We start from the raw sequence: 20,139 nt of genomic DNA, 5'->3' as shown, positions 1-20,139 counted from the left end.
TATAGAAGGGAATTGATTCTCTGCAAACCACAGAGAGCTCTGGTTTACCTAGTACTGCTCAGCATTGTGGTTGCTTATTCATGTCTGATTCTTCATGACCCCTTCGGTCCACAAAAATACCAGAGTGGTTTGCCTTTCCTTCTCCACTGGATTAAGGCAAACAGAGACTGAATGACTTGCCTAGGGTCACACAGCTAGTAAGTGTCTGGGGGTGGATTTGAATTAAGGTCTTTCTGACTGCAGCCACCTGGCTGCCCCCACCCATGGCCAGAAGGGAATGTACAAAACAAATGGAATAAGCATGGGATTCCCTCCCCCCAACCCCTTCTCCCCCCACCCCGCCCCCAGCCCAGTAACTTCAATTAGTGATTAAAGATTGAAGAGAAGGATTCTGAAAGGCCATGAGGAGAAGAAAGTTTCTTTCAGACATGGCAGACTGCATCTGCAAATATATGGAGGTAGGGTTTGGCATGCTGAGCTCAGGAGCAATGGCTAATCCAGTGTGGCCAGAACATTACATCTAGAAGGGAGGGAGCCCCACTGCAGAGGAAACCATGGATCTTTGAAGCATCAAAGACCAAATAAAGCAAGTCACTAATTGTAGACCATCTGAGCTGTGAGGACCTTTTAGCAGATGAAGAAATGAAAACACTAGGAAGTCAAGTGACTTGTCCCAGGTCACATAGAAAGTTGATAACTGAGCAAGTCATGGGGGACATGACATTATTTTCCTTATTTTGGAGAGGAAACTAAGCTTGAGAGAAATTAAGTGACTTGTCCTAGGTTCTCACAGCTACTGTGTATCAGGTCAGGTCTTTGACTCTAAGCTGTTTGTACTGTCCACAGTGGTACCTGGATGCCTCCTTAACTAATCATTCAGATTACTGGAGGAGGGATCATTCATTGTATGAGTACCCAGATAGATTCGTTGCTTTGGCTATAGATCTGTCCCTTCTGCACATGGAATCCCAGAATTTTGAGGTCCCAAAAGGGACCTCAGAAGACATTGACTCCACCCCTTGCCAGAACAGAAACCCCTTCACCATCCCATGAGCAACGTCTTCTCCACCTTGGTCTTGACTCCTTCCTTTGGAATGTTCCAACAGACAGGAGGATGCTGATGTTCTAAGCAGATAACTGTGGTTTCAGGTGGGAAGGGAATGAAGAGAGATGACTCAGAGGAGCAGCTGGGTTTGCTAGTATCTGTGATAATAAAAATATTTTTTTAATATACCCCACAAAAAGAAAGATCCCAACCCCCACATTTGCTCCTAACCACGCAATGTCTATACACAGCATGCAAACAGAATTGTTTCTAGCTGATTTCACTTTTTTCAGTTGTTCCCATGGGGTATCAGCTGTTTCTGAACAGATGACAAATCTCTGTGGTTAGCTTAACCCATCAGGATCTCTTGGCTCTGATTGTTAGACACTTGCCAAAAATATGTGGATGAAACATTGAATAGAAAAAAGAAAGAGGAGATGGGGGTGGGGAACATGAAGAGTTAGAACTCAGAGGCAATGTGGGAGAGGTAGAAAGAATACTGGACTTATTGGAGTCCCCTTCATACCACTAACTTGCTGCATGACCTTGGATAAGTCACTTCCCTTGTCTGGGTCTCATCTTATGCAAAATGAGAGATGATTTCAGAGGTCCCTTTCTGTGCTGAAATGTTGTCAGTCCTTGATTCCAGGTATAACCCATGACCCAAAAGATCCGGGATTCCACAGACCTGGTTCAATTTTGGGACCTCTAGCAATAATTAAACAATAACAACTCTGCCTCATTTTACCCCTACCACAGGTTCACTTGAACATAGCTTATGTCTAGGTCTCTACAGATGTGAGCACAAGGGTCTCTCTATCTTCTTTCCTTGTGCAAGAAAACCAGGCATATGGAACATAAGACAACCCTTATTTCAACCCACATGGACCCAGAGCAGTCCATAAACAATGGAATCAATCCTTTACCATCTTCAGTGAGACCCACCTTCCTCCCAGAACCCTTTATTAAGACTCACAGGACTGCCCTGTAGTCCAGATTCCCCTCAGAAGAGAAACCAACCTGGAGTTGATGGGGGGGCAACTCTCCCCAAACTCTGGGGAGCCCCACGTCCATCCAAGAGATGAAATTGGCCCCCAACCTTATGGTACTACCCTAAAAGCTTGGCTTGCACATGGAAGGAATGGGAACTTGGTTGTCTATAGCAACAACTCCTTCCCATTGAACTTGCTCTGTCCAGGTAAGTCACGAGATTATTTGAGGACAAAGCCCAGGACTTTTGTTCCCTTTGATCATGGTTCAGTCTCTCATTGCTCCCCTATCTGTGGGACTGTTGTGCCATGTCTTCTTCTCCCCGAAAGGCAGGCTCTCAGGAACTCTCTATTCTCTCACTAGAAGGTCAGATTCCAGGATCCTCTTTTCTTTAAAAGTCTTGTGCTGTCAATACCTCCCCCACCTTTTCTCTTTCTATAAAACTGAGCTCCATAACTCTCAAGCTTAGGGTAATCCTAAGGCTGACACTATCTGGGAACAACCCCAAAGCACCCCAACCCTGAAAGGGAACTCTCCAAGAGCCCTTCCAATCAGGAGGGTTGGGATTGGAGACCTCCTGCCACTTGGTCATGGGACTCTCTTCTTCTGGGCCCATATGGCTGAGACCATGTCCAATTTCATGGGAATGGGGATAAGCAGTTAATAATGCTTATTGAACATATCTACATTGGGCTTATTCCATATTAGATCTGTACATATTGACTGTATATATTTCTATGTGTGCGTACCCCACCTCTGCTCCCCACCAGTCCCAATGGAATGTAAATTCCTTGAGAACAGGGACTATTTTTATGTTTATTTTTATACCTCTTCTGCCTAACATAGCACTTGGTAGATAGTAGGTGCTTAATAAATACATGTTGATTGATTACATTGGAGATGGAACATCCTATGTGGGGAACAAGAGGGCCAGTTTGGCTGGACTGTAGAGGGTCCCTAGAGCTTAAGTGAGAGATGCCTCTTAGAAATCTGGCCACTTTTTTGTCCCCTCTGGTTTAAAGGGGAAAAGAAGAAAGGGGGAAAGACAGGTTAGGGAGCTGCTCTATAGTCCAGGAAGTTGGTGAGTGAAGAGCTGGCTAGGTTGATGTGCCTTGCCCAGAAAGCTAACTTGACCTGTTTGTTTCCTTTGATTTTGCTGGACAAGCCAGGATCCTAGTAAATGAAGAGCTGACGGGGCTGGTCTGTATTGCTGAGACAGCCAGGCTCATGAGCTAGACAGTACTCCCCTTTAAAGGGAACTGTTTTCCAAATTCAGAGGTATCACTTTCCAATGCCCTGTTAAGGGTGATTGTAAATTCAAAGAGCCTGCTCATGCTACATCAATTCTAGAACATAATGCCCTGTTAAGGGTGATTGTAAATTCAAAGAGCTTGTTCATGCTACATCAATTCTAGAACATAAGAAATTTTACTCACTAAGATGTAATGAGTTGAGGACCAGAAGACTGGTAGTTGCAGACTATTCATTCCTTGTTTGTCCTTCGGTCTCAGAGGACCATGATATCAGGAAGGTGATGTCATGACTTGCAAAGGAATTGGATTTAAGGGAGGGAGGGCTGTGCAGTCACCAGCCTCACTTTCTCCTCCAGAGTTATTTGGGTCCAGTGGCCAGATACAGATCAGTTCCACTGAAGATTGACCTTTTTAAGGTGAGATCTTTCCTAGGTCTCAGTTTGACCCATTCAGTGATTAAGGCTAGGTAAGAAATGAGGCAGAGAATGTCTTCTTTTACACAGTAAGAAAAAAAATCAATCTGAGAGAGGAAGACCCTGAGGGTTAACACCCATTCAGTAATTAAGGCTAGGTAAGAAATGAAGCAGAGAATGGCCTCTTTTACCTAGTGAGAAAAAAAAAATCAGTCTGGGAGGGGACGATCTTGAGGGTTTCTGGCCAAAATAGAAACAATTACCATTTAAACTCACTCTGATCCATTTTGTGTTGCAGAGGTTCCTGTATGGACCAGTGATGTCAAAGCCTGAGTAACCCTGAGCACACAAGTTTTCCTCCTTCGTGGGCTTCCCTAGCAGGTATCTGTGTGTGTCCACTCTCCTGCCACCCTGCTCCCAGCCATAGAACCATTGGTGGGGAGAAGGTGACTTAAACTCATAGGAGCAGATGAAGTCAACAAATGAGAGAGCAGAGAGAGGGAAGAGGCCCAAGGTGGAGTCTTGGGGAATGCTCATAGGTAAGGGACATAACACAGATGATGAGGCAGCAAAGGCCTGGTCACATAGGTTGAAGTGTAGATATAGAAAGTCCAAGATCTGTGCCCAGTATCCAAGGACGATAAAAGACCTCCAGCCTCTCCTCTTGAGGATTTGTGGAAAGGTGAGGACAATTTACAGAGAACTCATCATCCGCTCTGGTATCAGCAGTACCCAAACACATGAGGAAATGGATCCACCTCAGTTGTGAAGTGAGTCAGCTCCTTAGCTCTCCAGTCACACTTATCCCAAACCTGGTCAGCCTATGACTCCCTGCCCTCATTCTGGACCTCCATCCTAGCAGCCATTTTCATGCTGGTAACACCTGTGCCTTAATCATTTCCTCCTCTGACTGGTCAGTCTGTCCTTGATCCTTGGTCTGAGGAGGTGCTTTCACTATGCATGCTCTCCCAGTCTGCTCCTGGACTTTGTTTAGGCACCACACCCCCGCCCACTTCCAGCCCCTTTTTATAACACATTTTAGTCTTTTGCCATTGGCCTAAGAGCTCTTTGAAGGCAGGAATTGTCTTACGTTCTGCCTATATTTGTTTTCCGTGGGCTTAGGACTGTGCTTAGCACTGTTCTCTTGTTCTCGGTCTCTGCTTCTCTGTCTCTCTCTTTCTCTCTTTCCCATCTCTGTCTGTCTGCATCTCTTGAGGTATTAACAGATCCCAAGTTTCACCTGGCATTCCTTTGAGCCAACAGACAGCTAGGAGGTGACAGCAGGTGGGAATGGCTCAAAGAGAATCTTGCTTATTTTTCTTCATTCTCTCCTGGGGAGGTCACCCCAGAACTTGAACTGTCAGTGGAACCTGGACTTCATGTATCCTTCAGTGGATCCTCCAATGGCATAATTTTCATCCCCCAGGGGAAGCAATGTAATACAGTAGAAAAAATATTGACTCTGGAGACAGAGGACCTTGGTTCCAGTCCTACCCCTGGTGTTTACTCCCTATGTGATCTCACTCTTTGGGACTTTCAGGATCCTCCTCTGCCAATGAGGGGATTGAACCAGACAGCCTCTGAGGTCCCTTTCAGCACTTGACTCTTGGGATTTTTTTCCCCCTTGTCAATGCCCTCTCTACAATGTGGCACCCAGAATGGAACCCCATGCCTCTCATGCAGTGTGCTTGGGGGCAGAGAGCAGAGGATTCTCCTCTCCCTAGTTCTGGACTTTTGGCCTTTCCCCGTAGCTCAGTCTCCACTAGCCCCCTTTGGCTGCCACCCCTTGGTACTGACTCCTATTACTGTGCTCCACTGGAACCCCCAACCCTGGATCTTTTTCATGCGGGTGTTGGGCGGTTCCAAGCTGGTGGAAGACTAGGGGACCACAGGGTAATTTGTGTATGTTGACAACCCACAATTATGCCCCAGGTTGAATTTTCATCCCCTTCAAAAAGGGAGAATCAAGCTCCAGCCAAGTTTGTATCACTTTCTCCAGTCCTTTGTTGATGGGTCTATTCAGCTTTGTTAATCACTGCCTTCTCTGGTCTGGTCTTTGTTCCTTCTATCTCTTCAGAGCAGAATCTCACTTCCTCCCTGGGGGTTAATCTAGCCCTGCCCAGACCTCCCCCTCATTCACTCTCCCTCACAGGATGACACTCCTCAGGCATCCCTTCATTTTCATCCAGAAAATGGAAAGATGGGAAAACAATGGGAGCTGAAAATGAGATTTTGAAGCATTTTTAAAAAAATCAATTAGCAAGCATTTAAGTGCCCAGTGTGTGCCAGGTACTTTTTGGGAGGGACAAGAGTGAAACTGTCCTAACCCACAAGCAGTTTACAGTCAAGGGGTAACAAAGATGTGCATACAGGGGTACATACAAAATACAGGTCTTAGTGCAGTTTTAAAGTTATTATTAGTGCAGTATTAAAGTTACTATTATTTTAAATTATTAAAGCTTATTAAGATTTTGGGGGTGCCCTAAGTAGACAAAAGATAATTTGAGGGAGGATTTCCAAAGGCTTCACTTAGAAGGTGACATGAGCTCTTGAAGGAAGCTAGAAATTCTAAGAGTGGACGAGAAGAGGGAGGGAACTTCTACAAAGAGTAGGAGGCAGGAGGGGAAGGAATTGTGTCTGGAATGTGTTGTGGGAAGGTCATTTTGGTGTCTTGGGAAGGTCCAGCAGAGTGGAATAAAGTATAAAAAGGTTGGAAAGGAAGGAGGAGACCAGGTTGCAGATAGCATTATGAAGGAGAGAGGAGTTTGTGTTTGATCCTATAGGAAATAAGGACCCCCTGTTGTTTATGGGGTAAGGGAATGATGTGGTTCAGGAGCATTACCTGGCAGCTGTGGAGGATGGATTGGCGACTTGAGTGGAGAAAATTAGGCAGTGGTGGTAGTCAAGGTGAGAGTTGGGTGAGGCCGTGGGGGAAAGAAGGGGGTATTGGGAGGGCTGTTGGGGAGGGGTAGAAAGGATGCAATTTGGTAACAGACTGATTGGATATGTGGGAGGCGGGAGAATGAGGAGTCAAGAATGGGCTAAAGCTTGGAACAGAAGTAAGAAAGTTTGAATGAGGGGTGAGCTGAAGGTTCTCACCAAATGGCAGAATTTAGAGACAGAAAAGTTCTAGTCCAAGCCCTTTATTTTATGGATGAGAAGACCAAGGCCCAGAGAGAGTAAGTGAAGGCCCAAGGCCAGACAGGCAGGAAGGAGAGAAATGAGAGCTAGAACCTAAGTCTTCTGAGTCAGGTCAAGGGGCTATTTCCACCAAACCATTTTATCACCTCCAGGTGGTGCTGTGGAGAATAAGTAAAAATAGCTTGGGAGCAGGGAGATCTGGGTTTGAATCCCAGTTTACCCTGAAATTGCTGTGAGACCTGAGACCAATCACTTAATTTCTCTGAGTTATAATAGCTGACATTTATATAGAGCTTCAAGGTTTCCAGAAAGTTGGGCATCTTTATCTCATTTGATCCTTGAAACAACTCTGAGAAGTTCCCATTTTACAGATGAGGAAACTGAGCCTGAGAAAGGCAAAGTGCCTTGCCCAGGGTCATGCAGCAAGTGTCTGAAGCAGGATCTGAATTCAGGTCTTTGGATTCCAAGTTCAGTGTTCTATGCACCGTGCTACCAAGCTAGACTCCATCTTCCCCTTCTGCCAAATGAGGAGATTAAGCACAATGTCTAAGTTCTGTTCCATCTTTGGCACTGTGTTTTTCTGTATATTTTATATAGTCCTATATTTCCTATATTCTATATATTCTTATATTTAAGATGTGTTCCAATTCAGCTGTTCTCTGTCCTGAGATCTCTTCCTGCTTGGGCAGTCTTTGTTCTACTGTACATGCTTTGCACGAGCCAGGGCTTTGGATCTGTCTGTGACCAACCAATCGCTCAAAAGATATTTCCTGAGCCCTTACTACATAGAAAGGGAATGCAGCTGGCCTTGGGGTATGCAAAGGTTCTTGACATAGTTAGTCCCTGCCTTAGGAGTACTTGTGGTCCAGCTGGAGAATGTTTGGGATTTCCCTGGGTCCAGTCATTCCTAGGCAATATGTTCCTTCTCAAGGATGACTCAGGGAAGCCTGAATCCTTTTGGCAAGGTTCCCGCAAAGGGATCATCCAGCCCTTGCTTAAAGGCCTAAAGGGAGGTGCGAGAGGACATTTAGTCCGAACCGGGAGCCCAGGAGGGTCATCCAGGTGAGCAGAGTCAGAGATAAGATTCGAACCCAGATTCTCCACCTCCAGAGCCTGTATTTTCTCCACTGCATCAAACTGCCTCCTTTCCATTGCAGGAGAGCTCATTACCTCTCAAGGCAGCTCATTTCATTTCTCTACAATTCCATTAGAATGTTTTTCCTCATATGGAGCCAAAATCTTCCTCTCCCTCACTGCTACCAAGTAAGTATTCCTGGTTCATCCCTTTGAAGCCAAGCAGGACAGCTCTAATCCTGATCCCATGGGACAGTCCTCCAAATACTTCAGGACACTGCTCATGCCCCCTTCCATCTGTCTCCTTTTTTCCAGGGGGATTATCACCTCTCTAGTCCTGGACATTCTACCCTCTTAATTCGGCCTATGATTGAATTAGCTTTTTTAGCTTCCATGTCACACACAGCTGACTCATCTAGGACTTACAGTGGAAAAAACCCCCAACAAACCACCAACTCAAACCTCAGATCTTCTGTACCAACTCTTGCCCAACCATGATTTCTCTAGGACCAGGATTTTTTGACTTTTAAAAAAATGTCATGCCCCTCTTGGGCATTCTGGGAAAACCTCTGGACCCTTTCTTGATTAAAGTTTTTGAATGCATAAAAGAAAACATAAGATTACAGATGAAACCACTTGTAGGGAAATAGTTGTCAACACATTTAAAGAAAAAAGCTCATGGCCCCCGGGCTAAGAACCCCTGCTGATGCCAGGGTCTGGTGGTACAAAGACAAAATTAAAATAGTCTCTGTCCTCAGGGGGTTTACATTCTGTTAGGGGAGACACTACGTACGTACGTAGGTGTCCATGAAGTGATTTTGGTAGAAAGATGAGCATCACTTAGAGAACGAAAGGAATGTGCCTGGTTGGGAGAAGGAGACTGCAACGTGCCATCATCGAGGGACTCTGAAGAAGCAGAGGTACATGGGGTGTCATCAAGGGAGGGATGATAGGCTGGTCACACAGCAAGATTGGGGATGGCAGGGGGATACCATGAGGGCTCTGCTGGTTAGGAGAAATGGAGGGAGGCCTCTAGTACATGGGAGGATCCTCTATGGGAAGGTTTTGGGAGAATGTGGATGAGAATCACACAGGAAGCTAGGGAAAGAGAGTATTCCAGGCCCTGGGGATGGACAGCTAGGGAAAAGACACAAAGAGAGATGTATATGTGTTGAATTATATGGAAAGTCATTTGGCAGCCTAAACCTATGGCTGGTAAGTCATATAGACAATGTTATAAGAGGCTGAAGAGATGATTACGAGCAGGAGGGAGCTGAGCTGATGGAGGAGAAAGAATGTGCACTGCTCTTTAAGAATGTAGGTGATATTATAGTTCCCTCCCCCAAAAACAAATAAACAAAAACACCTTTTACTGTGCCTCATCTCCTGGATAGAAGAGATAAATCTTTCTGACAAATCACCAATTCTTCAGAAGATTCACTGAATTTTCCTTTCTAACAGTTAAGCAAAATTAAAAGACAAAGTGACTATGTCTAGCATCTAAAATAATCAGATTGATTCTGTATCATCTCTTAATTGATTCTATCTACGATTCATTGATTTTTGTCCTGTATCTGCCTAAGTCACAGTTCTTTGTCTCTGAATTTAGTTCAGAAGTTCAGCTGGCCTGTGATGAGTTAAGTTTAGAAATCCATTTCTCTTGTTAATCACTGTTCTATTTTTTGCTTCAAGGAAATCTGTTATCCTTGAGAGACGCAGATGGACACTAGGGAGTCTGTCTAGTGTCTTTACACTACCAAGCTACTTCAAGGATGTCTGCTTCGATATCCAAAAAAGTCTGCTCCACTATCTCTAAGTTAGCAGGTGTTCTCAAACAATGAATATTCCTAAGTCACAGGAGGAAAAGAGGTGGGTTGTTGCTTGCCCCTTATCTCCAATTTCCAGCCCATCATATTTTCCTCCATGCCTCAGCTCTGTAACCAGTAATAGTGATTTTGCCATTTATGATGACAAGCTCTTTCAACCAATTATAACTGGTTCCCCAGGGCAGCTAGATAGTTCAATAGAGAGAATACTGCTCCTGCCATCTGGAAGACCTGAGTTCAAATCTGGTCTCAGACATTTACTAGCCATGTAATGCTGGGCAAGTCACTTCACCCTCTTTGCCTCAGTTTCTTCATCTCCAAAATGAACTGGAGAAGGAAATGGCAAACCACTATCTTTGCCAAGAAAACCCCAAATGGGGTTACAAAGAGCAGACATGATTAATTCATTAAGCAACAACAACTTGTTCCCTTCCTTCCTTCCTTCCTTTCTTTTTCATTTCTTCCTTACTTTCTTCTTCCTTTCTTCCTTTTTCTTTCTCTTTTCTTCTTCTTCTTCTTCTTCTTCTTCTTCTTCTTCTTCTTCTTCTTCTCCTTCTTCTTCCCCTCTCTCCTCCTCCTCCTCCTTCTTCTTTTCCTTCCTCATCTTCCTCCTCCTCCTCCTATGAAAAGGGTAGCGCTCTCCATCTTGGGGTCTTTGCTTTTCTGAGGGAGATGAGATCCTATTATCCTATTTATTGATAAATTTGTACTCTACTAATAAATTTATTGTCTTTGTAACATTATGCCCCAATCTACCTTATTCTGATTGTAACATAGCTTATGCTATAACTGAGAATCTCTCACCATTCTACTGAGAAAGGTGTGTTTGATAGCATGACCAAGATTAGGTTATGACAATTAATCTGAGCTTGGCTGCCTCTCTGTGCTGGGTTCATTTATGTTATTGTAGCCATTGCAAAGATTATGCACCTGCTATGTCTTCCCAGGTTTCTCGGATTTCTCAGATTTATAGTCTCTTATACTACAAAAACATTCTATTCCATTCAAGTAACCTGGAATTTTATAGGAAACAACCCTGGGATGTTTTGGATGACAGTGGACTGGTAGAGAGAATGTTGAGTGTGATATTCTCTGTAAGAGGGAGAGTTGGCATAAGAGCTTTGGAGAAAAGAGGCATTCTTTTCCCCTCTTTCTCCACCTATCTGAAGTCAGTCGCAGGAAAGAAAAAAGAAGAGAGTTGCCCGAGCCAGGCACAGAGTCATGTCTCCCATTCTTGGTGGAAGAACTTAGCAGCTCCAGCCCTGGGCATTTTTGTACCTGGGGCAAATGGTAGAAAATGTACTTTTAGTTGAGAGGATATGGGGTGGGATACCCTCATGGCTGGTAGGAGACAGAGACCCCAGGGACTCTGGCATAAGGCTACCCCAGTAGCAGTGGTGGGGGAGGAAAGAGTAGAGGCCAATATCTCTGAAAATAGAAGAAAACTTATAGGTAATGTGGTCCAACCCCTTCATGTTACAGAGGAAAGAAACTGAGGCCCAGAGAGGCTGAGGTCAGTAGGTGGCAAAGAAGAAAATCACTGAACTTGGAATGAGGATGACCTCAATTTAAATCTTGTCCCTGACATTTACTAGGTGTGTGACCTTGGAAGACTCAATTTCCTCATCGGTAAATGGGATTCAGCACAAAGTTCTAGCTGCCCCATCCTAGTTACAGAGTTCTGGAGCTCTGGTCTCTTTCTCTTTGGAGAGTGGTGTGAATCTGTGGGTCATCCTCTGACCTTTAGAGCCAGCCTGTTGTAGGGAGGGGAAAGAGCACTTGATTGAAAGACAGAGGACCTGGTTTCCTAGTTCAGAGTCTGCCACTCATCGATCCAGTGTCCTTGGGCAAGTCATTTAGGAGATAATAATGATTAATGTAGGGGAAGCTAGATGAAGCAGTGGATAGAGTGCCAGGCCTAAAGTCATCTTCCTGAGTCAAGTCTGGGCAAGTCATTTAACCTTGTTTGCCTCAGTTTCTTCCTTTGTATAATAAGCTAGAGAAGGTGATTATAAACTGCTCCAATATCTTTGCCAAGAAAACTCCAAATATAGTCATGTAAGAGTCAGACCTGACTGAAACAAATGAACAACAGTAATTATTAATATACTTAAACTGACTTCACACTAGTATTGTGGGGATTAAATGAGATAGATGAGTCTTAACTTGAGAAGACTCAAATTCAAAGACAGACTCAGATGCTTCGCTGCTGTGCCACCCAGAGCAAGTCATTTAACTGCTGCCTGTCTCAGTTTTCTTAATTTTGAAATGGGGACAATAGTAGCACCCACTTCCCAGGGCTGTGAGGATCAAGTAAGTTAATACTTACAAAGCACTTGGCACAGTGCCTGGCATGTAGAAGGCACTTAAAAATGCTTCTTTCCTTCCTTTGTAAATCTTAAAATGTCATCTCAGCGTGGACTCATCCATTCCCTGGAGCACTTACCACACACTACACCGTGCTGTTGTCTTGTGCTATGAAGACCAGAGTTCAAATTCTGGCTTTATCCTCATTGCTGTCTGTCTGAGCTGGGTTGAGAGACTTTCCCTTTCTGAGTCTGTTTTCCTCAGTTTCCTTTTCTGAAAATGAAGGGGGTTAGACTGGATGATCTTTCTGAGTCTTTTTTCAGTTTCAAATCCCATGATTCTATTGTGAACTCTGTTATCCAGCCTTCCAGTGTGTGTGTGTGTGTGTGTGTGTGTGTGTGTGTGTGTGTGTGTGTGTGTGTGTGTGTGTATCTTTTCCCCCACCTAGAAAGTGAGTTCATCGTGTCTTTATTTGTTGTTTTTCCCTATTAAAATGTAAGGGAGCCAGGATAGTCTCTTGTAGTTGTATCTCCCATTGCTTAGCACAGTGCTGGGCACATATTAGATGCCTAATACATACTAATTCAGTCATTCATGTTTTACTCACTCATCCAGAGGACCTGTGTTCAAATCCTAGCTTACCATTTGACTGGTGCAGTGACCTTGGACAAGTTACTTCTGTTTCACCATTTATTCACTAGAAAGTTGTGTGATTTCTAAGGTCCAAAGCTCCAGGTTCTATGTCTTAAGGTCTCTTTCAGCCTAGCATGCTACATCTAATGTTAACATTGTGTCCTGTGTCCTAAGGTCTCTTCCAGTTGTGACATCTGATTAGCGGAAGATTAGGGAAATACTTAGTTTGTCTTTCTACCAGCCATTCCCTTCCTCCCTTCCTCCTTCTCCCCATCCCACTCTGATGATTTCAGGTCACTTCAGAAATGGACCAGTTTTACTCTCTCGCCCTAAGACTCTGCTCTCTCTGGCTCAGGGTTAAACCTCTCTCCTTAGCTCTCCTGGGGAAAAGGAATTTTGATAGATGAAGAAGAGGGGAGTGGTCTTTTCTTTAACAAGGTTTCGCTCATTGGGAAAGCACACTGGACATTTGATACCAGCCAACAGGAGTGGTCATTGTAGCCCCAAGAAGGGGATTTTTGTGTGCCAGAAAAGCAGGGTGGAGGTTTCTAGCTCTGCCTGCTAGTGCCACACCATCTTGAAAGGGGTTCCCTCTGAGACCTCAGTGATTCAAACATAGGGTGTTCCTCATGGCAACTGTAGTTCCTTCACTTCCCTCTCCCTGCTCTCCCCAGAAGAGGGGTAAATAGTGGAGGAGGCTCAGTGAAGATCATAGGATTTAAAGCTGGAACATACCTTAGAGGTCATTTAGGGCAACCCTCTCATTACCCAGAGAAGGAAACTGACACCCTTAATGGGGAAGTGACTTAGCCACTGACACTCAAACCCAAGTCCTCCAAGGCCAATGCTCTTTTTACTAGGCTAGGATTTCCTTTTCTCCTTAAAGCACCCTCACTTTGCATCTGGAGAAACTGAGGCTGAAAAGACACAGGATCATGTCATTCCCTTACCTAGTGGTTTCCTATTACCTCTAGAAGTAAATGCCATCTGACATTTAAAGCCCTTCGGAAGCTGTCCCTTTCCAGTCTTCTTATCCATCATTCCCTTTCTCACACATTAGAATCCAGTCAAATTGGCCTTACTTCTCTTAATATCTACCACTGTGCCTTCCCTCTGGCTGTCCCTCATCCTCAAATGCTCCCTTTCCTTACCTCTGTCACTCAGAATCCCTAGTTCCCTTCAGTCTCACTCTGGGGCCACCTTCTACACAGGTCTTTCTGTCTCTTCGCAGCTGCTAGTGCCTTCCCAATGATCTTATGTCTATTTATATCTGCTTACATGCTTCTATATTGTCTCCCTGGTTAGACTGCAAACTCCCAAAGGAGTCCCTAAAGACAGGGACTTTTTCACTTTTTCTTTGGTACACAGCCAGGTGGCACAGATGGTTGACCCCTGAAGTCAGGAAGTCCTGAGGGCAAATCCACGTCAGAGACTTGCTAGCTGTATCTTGGGCAAATCACTTAGTCTCAGTTTCCTCATCTGTAAAATGGGGCTAATAGCAACACCTCCTTCTCAGGATTGTTGTGAGGATCCAATGAGATAATCATTGTAAAGCACTTCGCACAGAGCTTGACACACAGTAGGCTCTATATGGATGCGCCCCAGCACAGTGCCTGAAATGTGATAGGAAATTATTATTATTTTATATAATTAATATTACTAATTAATTACTAATTATTAATAGTTATCTATTAGTTGATTGATTTAGAATGCTGACTGCCCCCATCTTATATTAATGAAAGCGTATTTTCAGTTTGTTCATCGCCCATCCTTTTGTGTTTTCTCCTGACCCACTTCCCCATAATCCTTATTAGTCCAAAGCAGAGTTTGGAATGCTAATTAAGTGTTTAACAACCAGCTCCCTGAAAAATAAATGTAGGCATGACATACTTCTAAGTTTAAGCTTCATTATTAATATTTTCTCAATCACTTTCTTAAGTCCAGACAATCAAGAAAACAATCAAAGCCTGAGCTATATGTAGATTGCTGGTTTCTAAGGCATAAACGCTCACACTGAAAGTTTGAAAAGCTGGGCTCTTACAAGCTAGCGTGAGCCAACTCCAGCACACCCCTGACCCACATTCATGTTCTGTCTCATACATAAACACCCCCTGCTTTGTTCCTTGATTTAATCCCTTCATTCTAGGTGATTCTAGGTTATAGACTCATAGATTTAGAGCTAAGAAATTTGATGACCAGTCTCCTCATTTTTCAGATGAGAAAACTGAGGCTAGAGAGGTTGACTCACCTAGAGTCAAATTGCTAATAAGATTCCAAGACTCAATTATATTGTGTTTTCTCACTTTAATTAATTTTTTTCAATTATCAAGGATTTATTTTTTTCTTTCCTCCCACCTCTCTCCTTGCAGGGGGTGGGGGGAGGGAAAGAAAACAAAGAAAACAAATTTCTATAACAAAGGAGCGTAGTCAGGCAAAAGAAATTCCTGTGTTTGCCATATCCAAAAATGTGTGTTTCATTCTTGTTATTAGTCCATCACTGTTGTTTGGGGAGTTGGGTGTCTTGCTGTCTCCCCTAAAGGCCCAGTTCAAGTCAATAAGCCTGGGGTTTGCAAGTTGTCCTGTTGGGAGCTGGAAGGCAAAGATCATAGAATCATAGATTTATTGATGGAGGGAGCCTTAGAGGCCACCTAACCCCTCTTCCCCCATTTTACACACAAGGAAGCTGAGGCTCAAGAAAGTGAAATGACTTCCCCCAAGCCACACAGTAAGAAGTCAGCATTAGAAGTCAGGTCTTTTGATTCCAAATCCAGCCTTGTTACAAGGGCTCCAGGAGCTAAGGGAGGATATAGTACCTATGCAGGAATGCATAGGATGTAAAGTGGAGGGCAGGGAGGACAAAAGAAGCCTCCAGACAGAAATCGGAGTGGGAAAAGAATGCTTTTAGCTTCAAGAGAAGTCAGGGAAGGCTTCAGGAGAGAAGTGGCCTCTGAGCTGGGCCTTGAAGGAAGACGCGGTTTTCAATTGGTGGAGATGGCTGGTGGAGCACATTCCAGACTTGAGGGAGATCCTTCCCGAAGGCCAGTATTGGGGGTGGTGGGATAGAGGGGGTTGGGGGCGGGCGGGGGTGGGGAGAGCAGAGCCCTGCTCCTGTCTGGTGTTACTGAACGGAGGATTGATTGGGGAGAATCCTGTGAATAAGGCTAGGAAGGCAGTTGGGAGCCACAATGGAGAGGGCCTCAAGAACCGAGCTAACCTTACCCAGTCAGGCCTTAGGAAAATGGATGTGGGAGCGGAGCAAAGCAGGGATTGGCCTGAGGAAACGCTGGGGTCAAGGAGGTCAGAGGGGACAGGGACCTCAAACCAGCTAGCCCGACTTGGAATCCCAGGCTCCACTACTTATAATATCCTTAAAAGTGAGTAGTAAATCACTCAACTTTTGGGGTCTCAGTTTCCTCTTCTATAAAATGAGGGAGATTCGGACTAGATGACATGTAGCTAGCTCCTAATCGTTTGTCCTCTGGCAGCAGGGTAGGGAGGTGGCCTTAGGGGGCTGCGAGGCCTTTTCACTTGAAGAATCTGGGCCAGGCGGGGAGGCCAGAGCCCAGGGAGAGCAGAGGGGAAGGGAAAGCTGGTGGGCGGGCTGGGTATCCTGTGGCCCAGACTCTCTCCCGCCCCAGGGCTAGTATCTGCCGGGATTTAGGCACCACGTGCCCACGTCGGCTCGGGAGCATCTAGTCTCCCCGGGACAAGCTTGACCCTCACCCCTCACGCGGCGAATGTCTGTCTGTCACTCTAGGATTCTCTCTGCTCCTCTAGTGTCTGTCTCTAACTCTCTCTCTCTCTCTCTCTCTCTCTCTCTCTCTCTCTCTCTCTCTCTCTCTCTCTCTCTTCTCTTCGGCTGTGTTTCTCTCTATCTCTGTTTCCCCACTTTCCCTCTCTTGCTGTATCTCTGTCTCAGGCTCTTCTGTCTCTTTCTGTTTCTCTGTCTCCGCTGTCTCTCTGACTTTTCGTGTCTCTGTCTCGGTGTCTCTGTCTCTCGCTCAGTTACATCTCTCTTCCCCAGCTCTCCCGCTAGCTCGTTCTCCTCGGCTCTCTCTCCTCCCCTCTGTGCTCCTCCCCTCCCCTGCCCCCTCGCCCCTCCCCGCCAGCCCTCCCCCGGGTGCCTCTTGAGCTTGGGGGCAGCGGGTCCTGCTGTGGTGGCGGTGGCGGCGGCACAGCCGCGAACTCAGGGAGAGGGGGGCTGGAGCGAGGGCCGGGGCCGGGGCGGGCTGCAGGGAGGAGGAGCCCAGGGATCGGGCTCTCAGGGTCCCCGGCGTCTGCAGAGCCAGGAAAGCTGGCGGCTCGCTGCATCCCTCCGTCCGCCTCCTCCACTCAGCCCGAATCCCGAGGCGGACTGTGGCCGGCCCGTGTGCGAACGAGCGAGCGAGCCAGGCCCCGGGCTCCCGCCCCAGATGGACTACCTCAGTGTCGTGGTCTCTTGCTGGTTCTCTCTCAATTGCTGGCTCTCGGCTGCCGCGGCCACTAGGACCCAAGGTAAGGCGGGAGGGGAGAGCCAGGGAGCGAGAACGAGTGTGTGTGTGTGTGTGTGTGTGTGTGTGTGTGTGTGTGTGTGTGTGAGAGAGAGAGAGAGAGAGAGAGAGAGAGAGAGAGAGAGAGAGAGAGAGAGAGAGAGAGAGAGAGAGAATGTGTGCGTGCCTTGGTGTGTGCAAACTTTGGGCTGAGCTGTTCATCTCGCCACTCTGTCCTGTCTTCCTTTCTCTCTTCTGCATATCTCCTCTCCAACCTCTCTCTCTTTTCTTTTTATCTCTCTGGGCTTCCTTTATCACACTTCACTCTTCTTTTTCTCTTTTATTCCCTCTTTCTCTCTCCTCTCTCCAACCTCTCTCTCCTCTTTCATTCTTTTTCTTATTCCGCCTGTCTCTCCATCTCTCTGTACTATCCCCTCTCCTTTCTGTCTTCTTTCCCTTTCTCTCACCTCGATCTCTGGTTTCTCTCTTTCCCCTCTAATTCTTGCATGTCTCTTGTATCTTTCCTTTGGCTCTCTGCATGTCTATCCTTCTCCCCCATAAGAAAGAGAGGAAGAATGCCTAGGCACCACCAGAATGTCCTGCTGGGATGAACACCTAGTGGTCCCACTAGGCATACCAACCTGGGTGGTGGTGGTGTGTGTCTTAGGGTGTCAAGTGATTATGCACACAAACACACACAAACGTGTGCCTGCAAAAACACGCAAACATACTCCTACCTCTGTAGTTAGGCTGTCTTACAAGTGTATACAAACACAGCTTCGTGAATGGAGGGAAAGGCAGAGAGCACAGATTTCCTCCTTCTACCCCATCAAATAGAGGTGTCTGCAAACATATAGACGCACATACACACAAGTTCTGTCCTTAGCCAGAACCACACCCCCAGTGCAAGTGAGTGTGTACACAGAGTGTGCATTCATTGCACAGAACTGCCCTATGTGTAAAGAGGCTTTGAAAGGCATATTGCAGGACGCACACATCTGTAGCCCTCCCTCAGGCTTTGCTTAGCAAAACCAGAGGAAAGTTAGCATTTCTTCTCCCTTCTCTTAATTTCCCCAGAGGGAAGAGGATTTTTAGGGACACATCATTTCTGGATTTTATCAGGTCAGGGAGTTGAGGGGGAGGGGACATAAATAGTGCTGGATGTGTAGAAATGAGAATTCCTCCTCGAGCTCTGGTCCATGAATCATCCCACTTGGAAGCCAAGGAGCTGTCACTGGCAATCCTGACAGCGCCAGAACTAGAGAGTTGGAGACCCTGGGATGCTGGCTGCCCAGGCCGGTGGCCTGATGCTGGGGGCCGCGACCTCATGCTTTCTGCAGGCTGGGAGCATGTGTGTCGTCGAACCATACCTGGCTCTTTTCTTTTCTCCTTAGTTGTATTTACTTATCCTGGGTCTGGGCCTTTTAAGTTCTTAGTCATTGTATCACTTTAAAAATTTGCCTTTCTAAACTTGGACTGTTCTCTTCCTTTCTAATAATAGCTCCCATTCATATTGCAATTGATGTCCAAAGTACTTTCCTTTCCACAACCTGTTAAGGTAGAGAGTGCAAGGATCTTAGCTCATAGAACCATAGGACTATAGATTTAAAGTTGAAAGGGTTCCCAGAAGCCACTGAATCTACCCTCTTCATTTTACGTATGAGTAAACCCTAATCCTAACCCACCCTCCTCCCTCCCTCCCTCCCTTCCTCCCTTCCTTCCTTCCTTCCTTCCTTCCTTCCTTCCTTCCTTCCTTCCTTCCTTTCTTCCTTCCTTCCTTCCTTCCTTCCTTCTTTCCTTCCTTCATCTCTCTTGTCCTCTTTCTTCTCTTTTAGCACTCTGTCTCTCTTGGAATGGCAGATTATATTTGGGGTTGCTAGGTGTGTTTGTTTTGACAGGTGTATTTTTATGCATTTTTCTTCACTTGGCTGGTTGGACCGTCCCGTAAACTGGGATAGGCGGGTGGAGCCGGTTGGGTGTTGCACCAGTGAAGCCCTCATTCCCCCTTTTGCCCTTGCCACGGGGCTCTCTCTGACCCGTCTCCAGAGGGTGGCCTCCTGGCTCCTGTCCCTGGTGGGATGACTGACTTCCCAGGGAGGGGGACCTTGCTGGGCAGAGAATGCATAGTTCACATGCTTGTTGCTAGCTGGCTTGTAAAGAGTCGAAAAGCTCTGTCGGGAGTCATTTTTTCTGCTCGGGTTGATGGGGGCCCAGAGATTGAGGTATTGTTTTGTTTGGAACGTTGGTGTCTGCACAGCACTTGACGATTATTCCCCAAGTGGGAGAGGTGAGGATATATAACACAGTGATGACGGTTGGTGCTTTGAGCTTTACAGAGGACTTTTCCCATAATGACTCTGAAAGGCAAGTAGAGACAACATTATTATCCCTATTTTCCAGAAAAGGAAACTGAGGCTTATAGCACAGCAATGTCCAGAGAGGCACAGGGGTACCAAGGAACTTCATGCTAGACAGCCTGCTTTCTTTGAATCCCAATTCTGTTACCTTCTATTGATTTTCTTATTTCCCCTCCTGGGGCTTCTGTTTGCTCATTTGTAAAATAGGGGAGGACTTAGACTAGATGACCTCTGGGGTCCCTTCTGGCTCTATGATCTTGCTCAAGTTGAAAAACCTATGGGGATATTGGTAGTTTGAGTTCATAAGTATCACTGAGTCTGGAAAAATAGATAACATTTATATAGCATATAACTAAATGTAAAGGCTCATTTGAGCCTTACAACAACTCTGGGAGGTCGGTGCTGTTATTATCCCCATTTGACAGATGAGAAAATTGAGGCTAACAGAGATTAAGTAATTTGCCCAGAGCCATCCTGCTAGTAAGTGTCTGAGGCTGAATTTGAGCTCAGGTCTTTCTGACTTCAAGTCCCGAACTCTAACCATTGTACCACCTAATTACCATGCAAATACCTTAAGATTTCTAAAGTGGTTTATAGACATTATTTATTTGAGCCTCACAGCATTCTGGTG

The 20,139-nt window shown here is 45.7% G+C and overlaps 1 protein-coding gene across 2 annotated transcripts in view; it reads left to right on the top strand.

The window, feature by feature from the left end:
- Positions 1-16,832: 16,832 nt before the first annotated feature.
- The window catches only part of ADAMTS14 (ADAM metallopeptidase with thrombospondin type 1 motif 14), a 105,570-nt gene continuing 102,263 nt past the window's right edge, over positions 16,833-20,139 (top strand). The window contains exon 1 of one of the 2 annotated variants that reach the window (XM_072628690.1): positions 16,833-17,176. In XM_072628690.1, the coding sequence (XP_072484791.1) occupies positions 17,095-17,176 (82 nt within the window). In that variant the 5' untranslated portion in view covers positions 16,833-17,094. The remainder of the gene's footprint in view (positions 17,177-20,139) is intronic. The other variant, XM_072628691.1, reaches the window with a different exon arrangement.

Source organism: Notamacropus eugenii, chromosome 1, assembly GCF_028372415.1.
Source record: "Notamacropus eugenii isolate mMacEug1 chromosome 1, mMacEug1.pri_v2, whole genome shotgun sequence".
In the NCBI taxonomy this organism is placed as follows: domain Eukaryota; kingdom Metazoa; phylum Chordata; class Mammalia; order Diprotodontia; family Macropodidae; genus Notamacropus; species Notamacropus eugenii.
The sequence above is the reverse complement of the archived record's forward strand: the minus strand, read 5'-3'. Positions and strand labels throughout refer to the sequence as shown.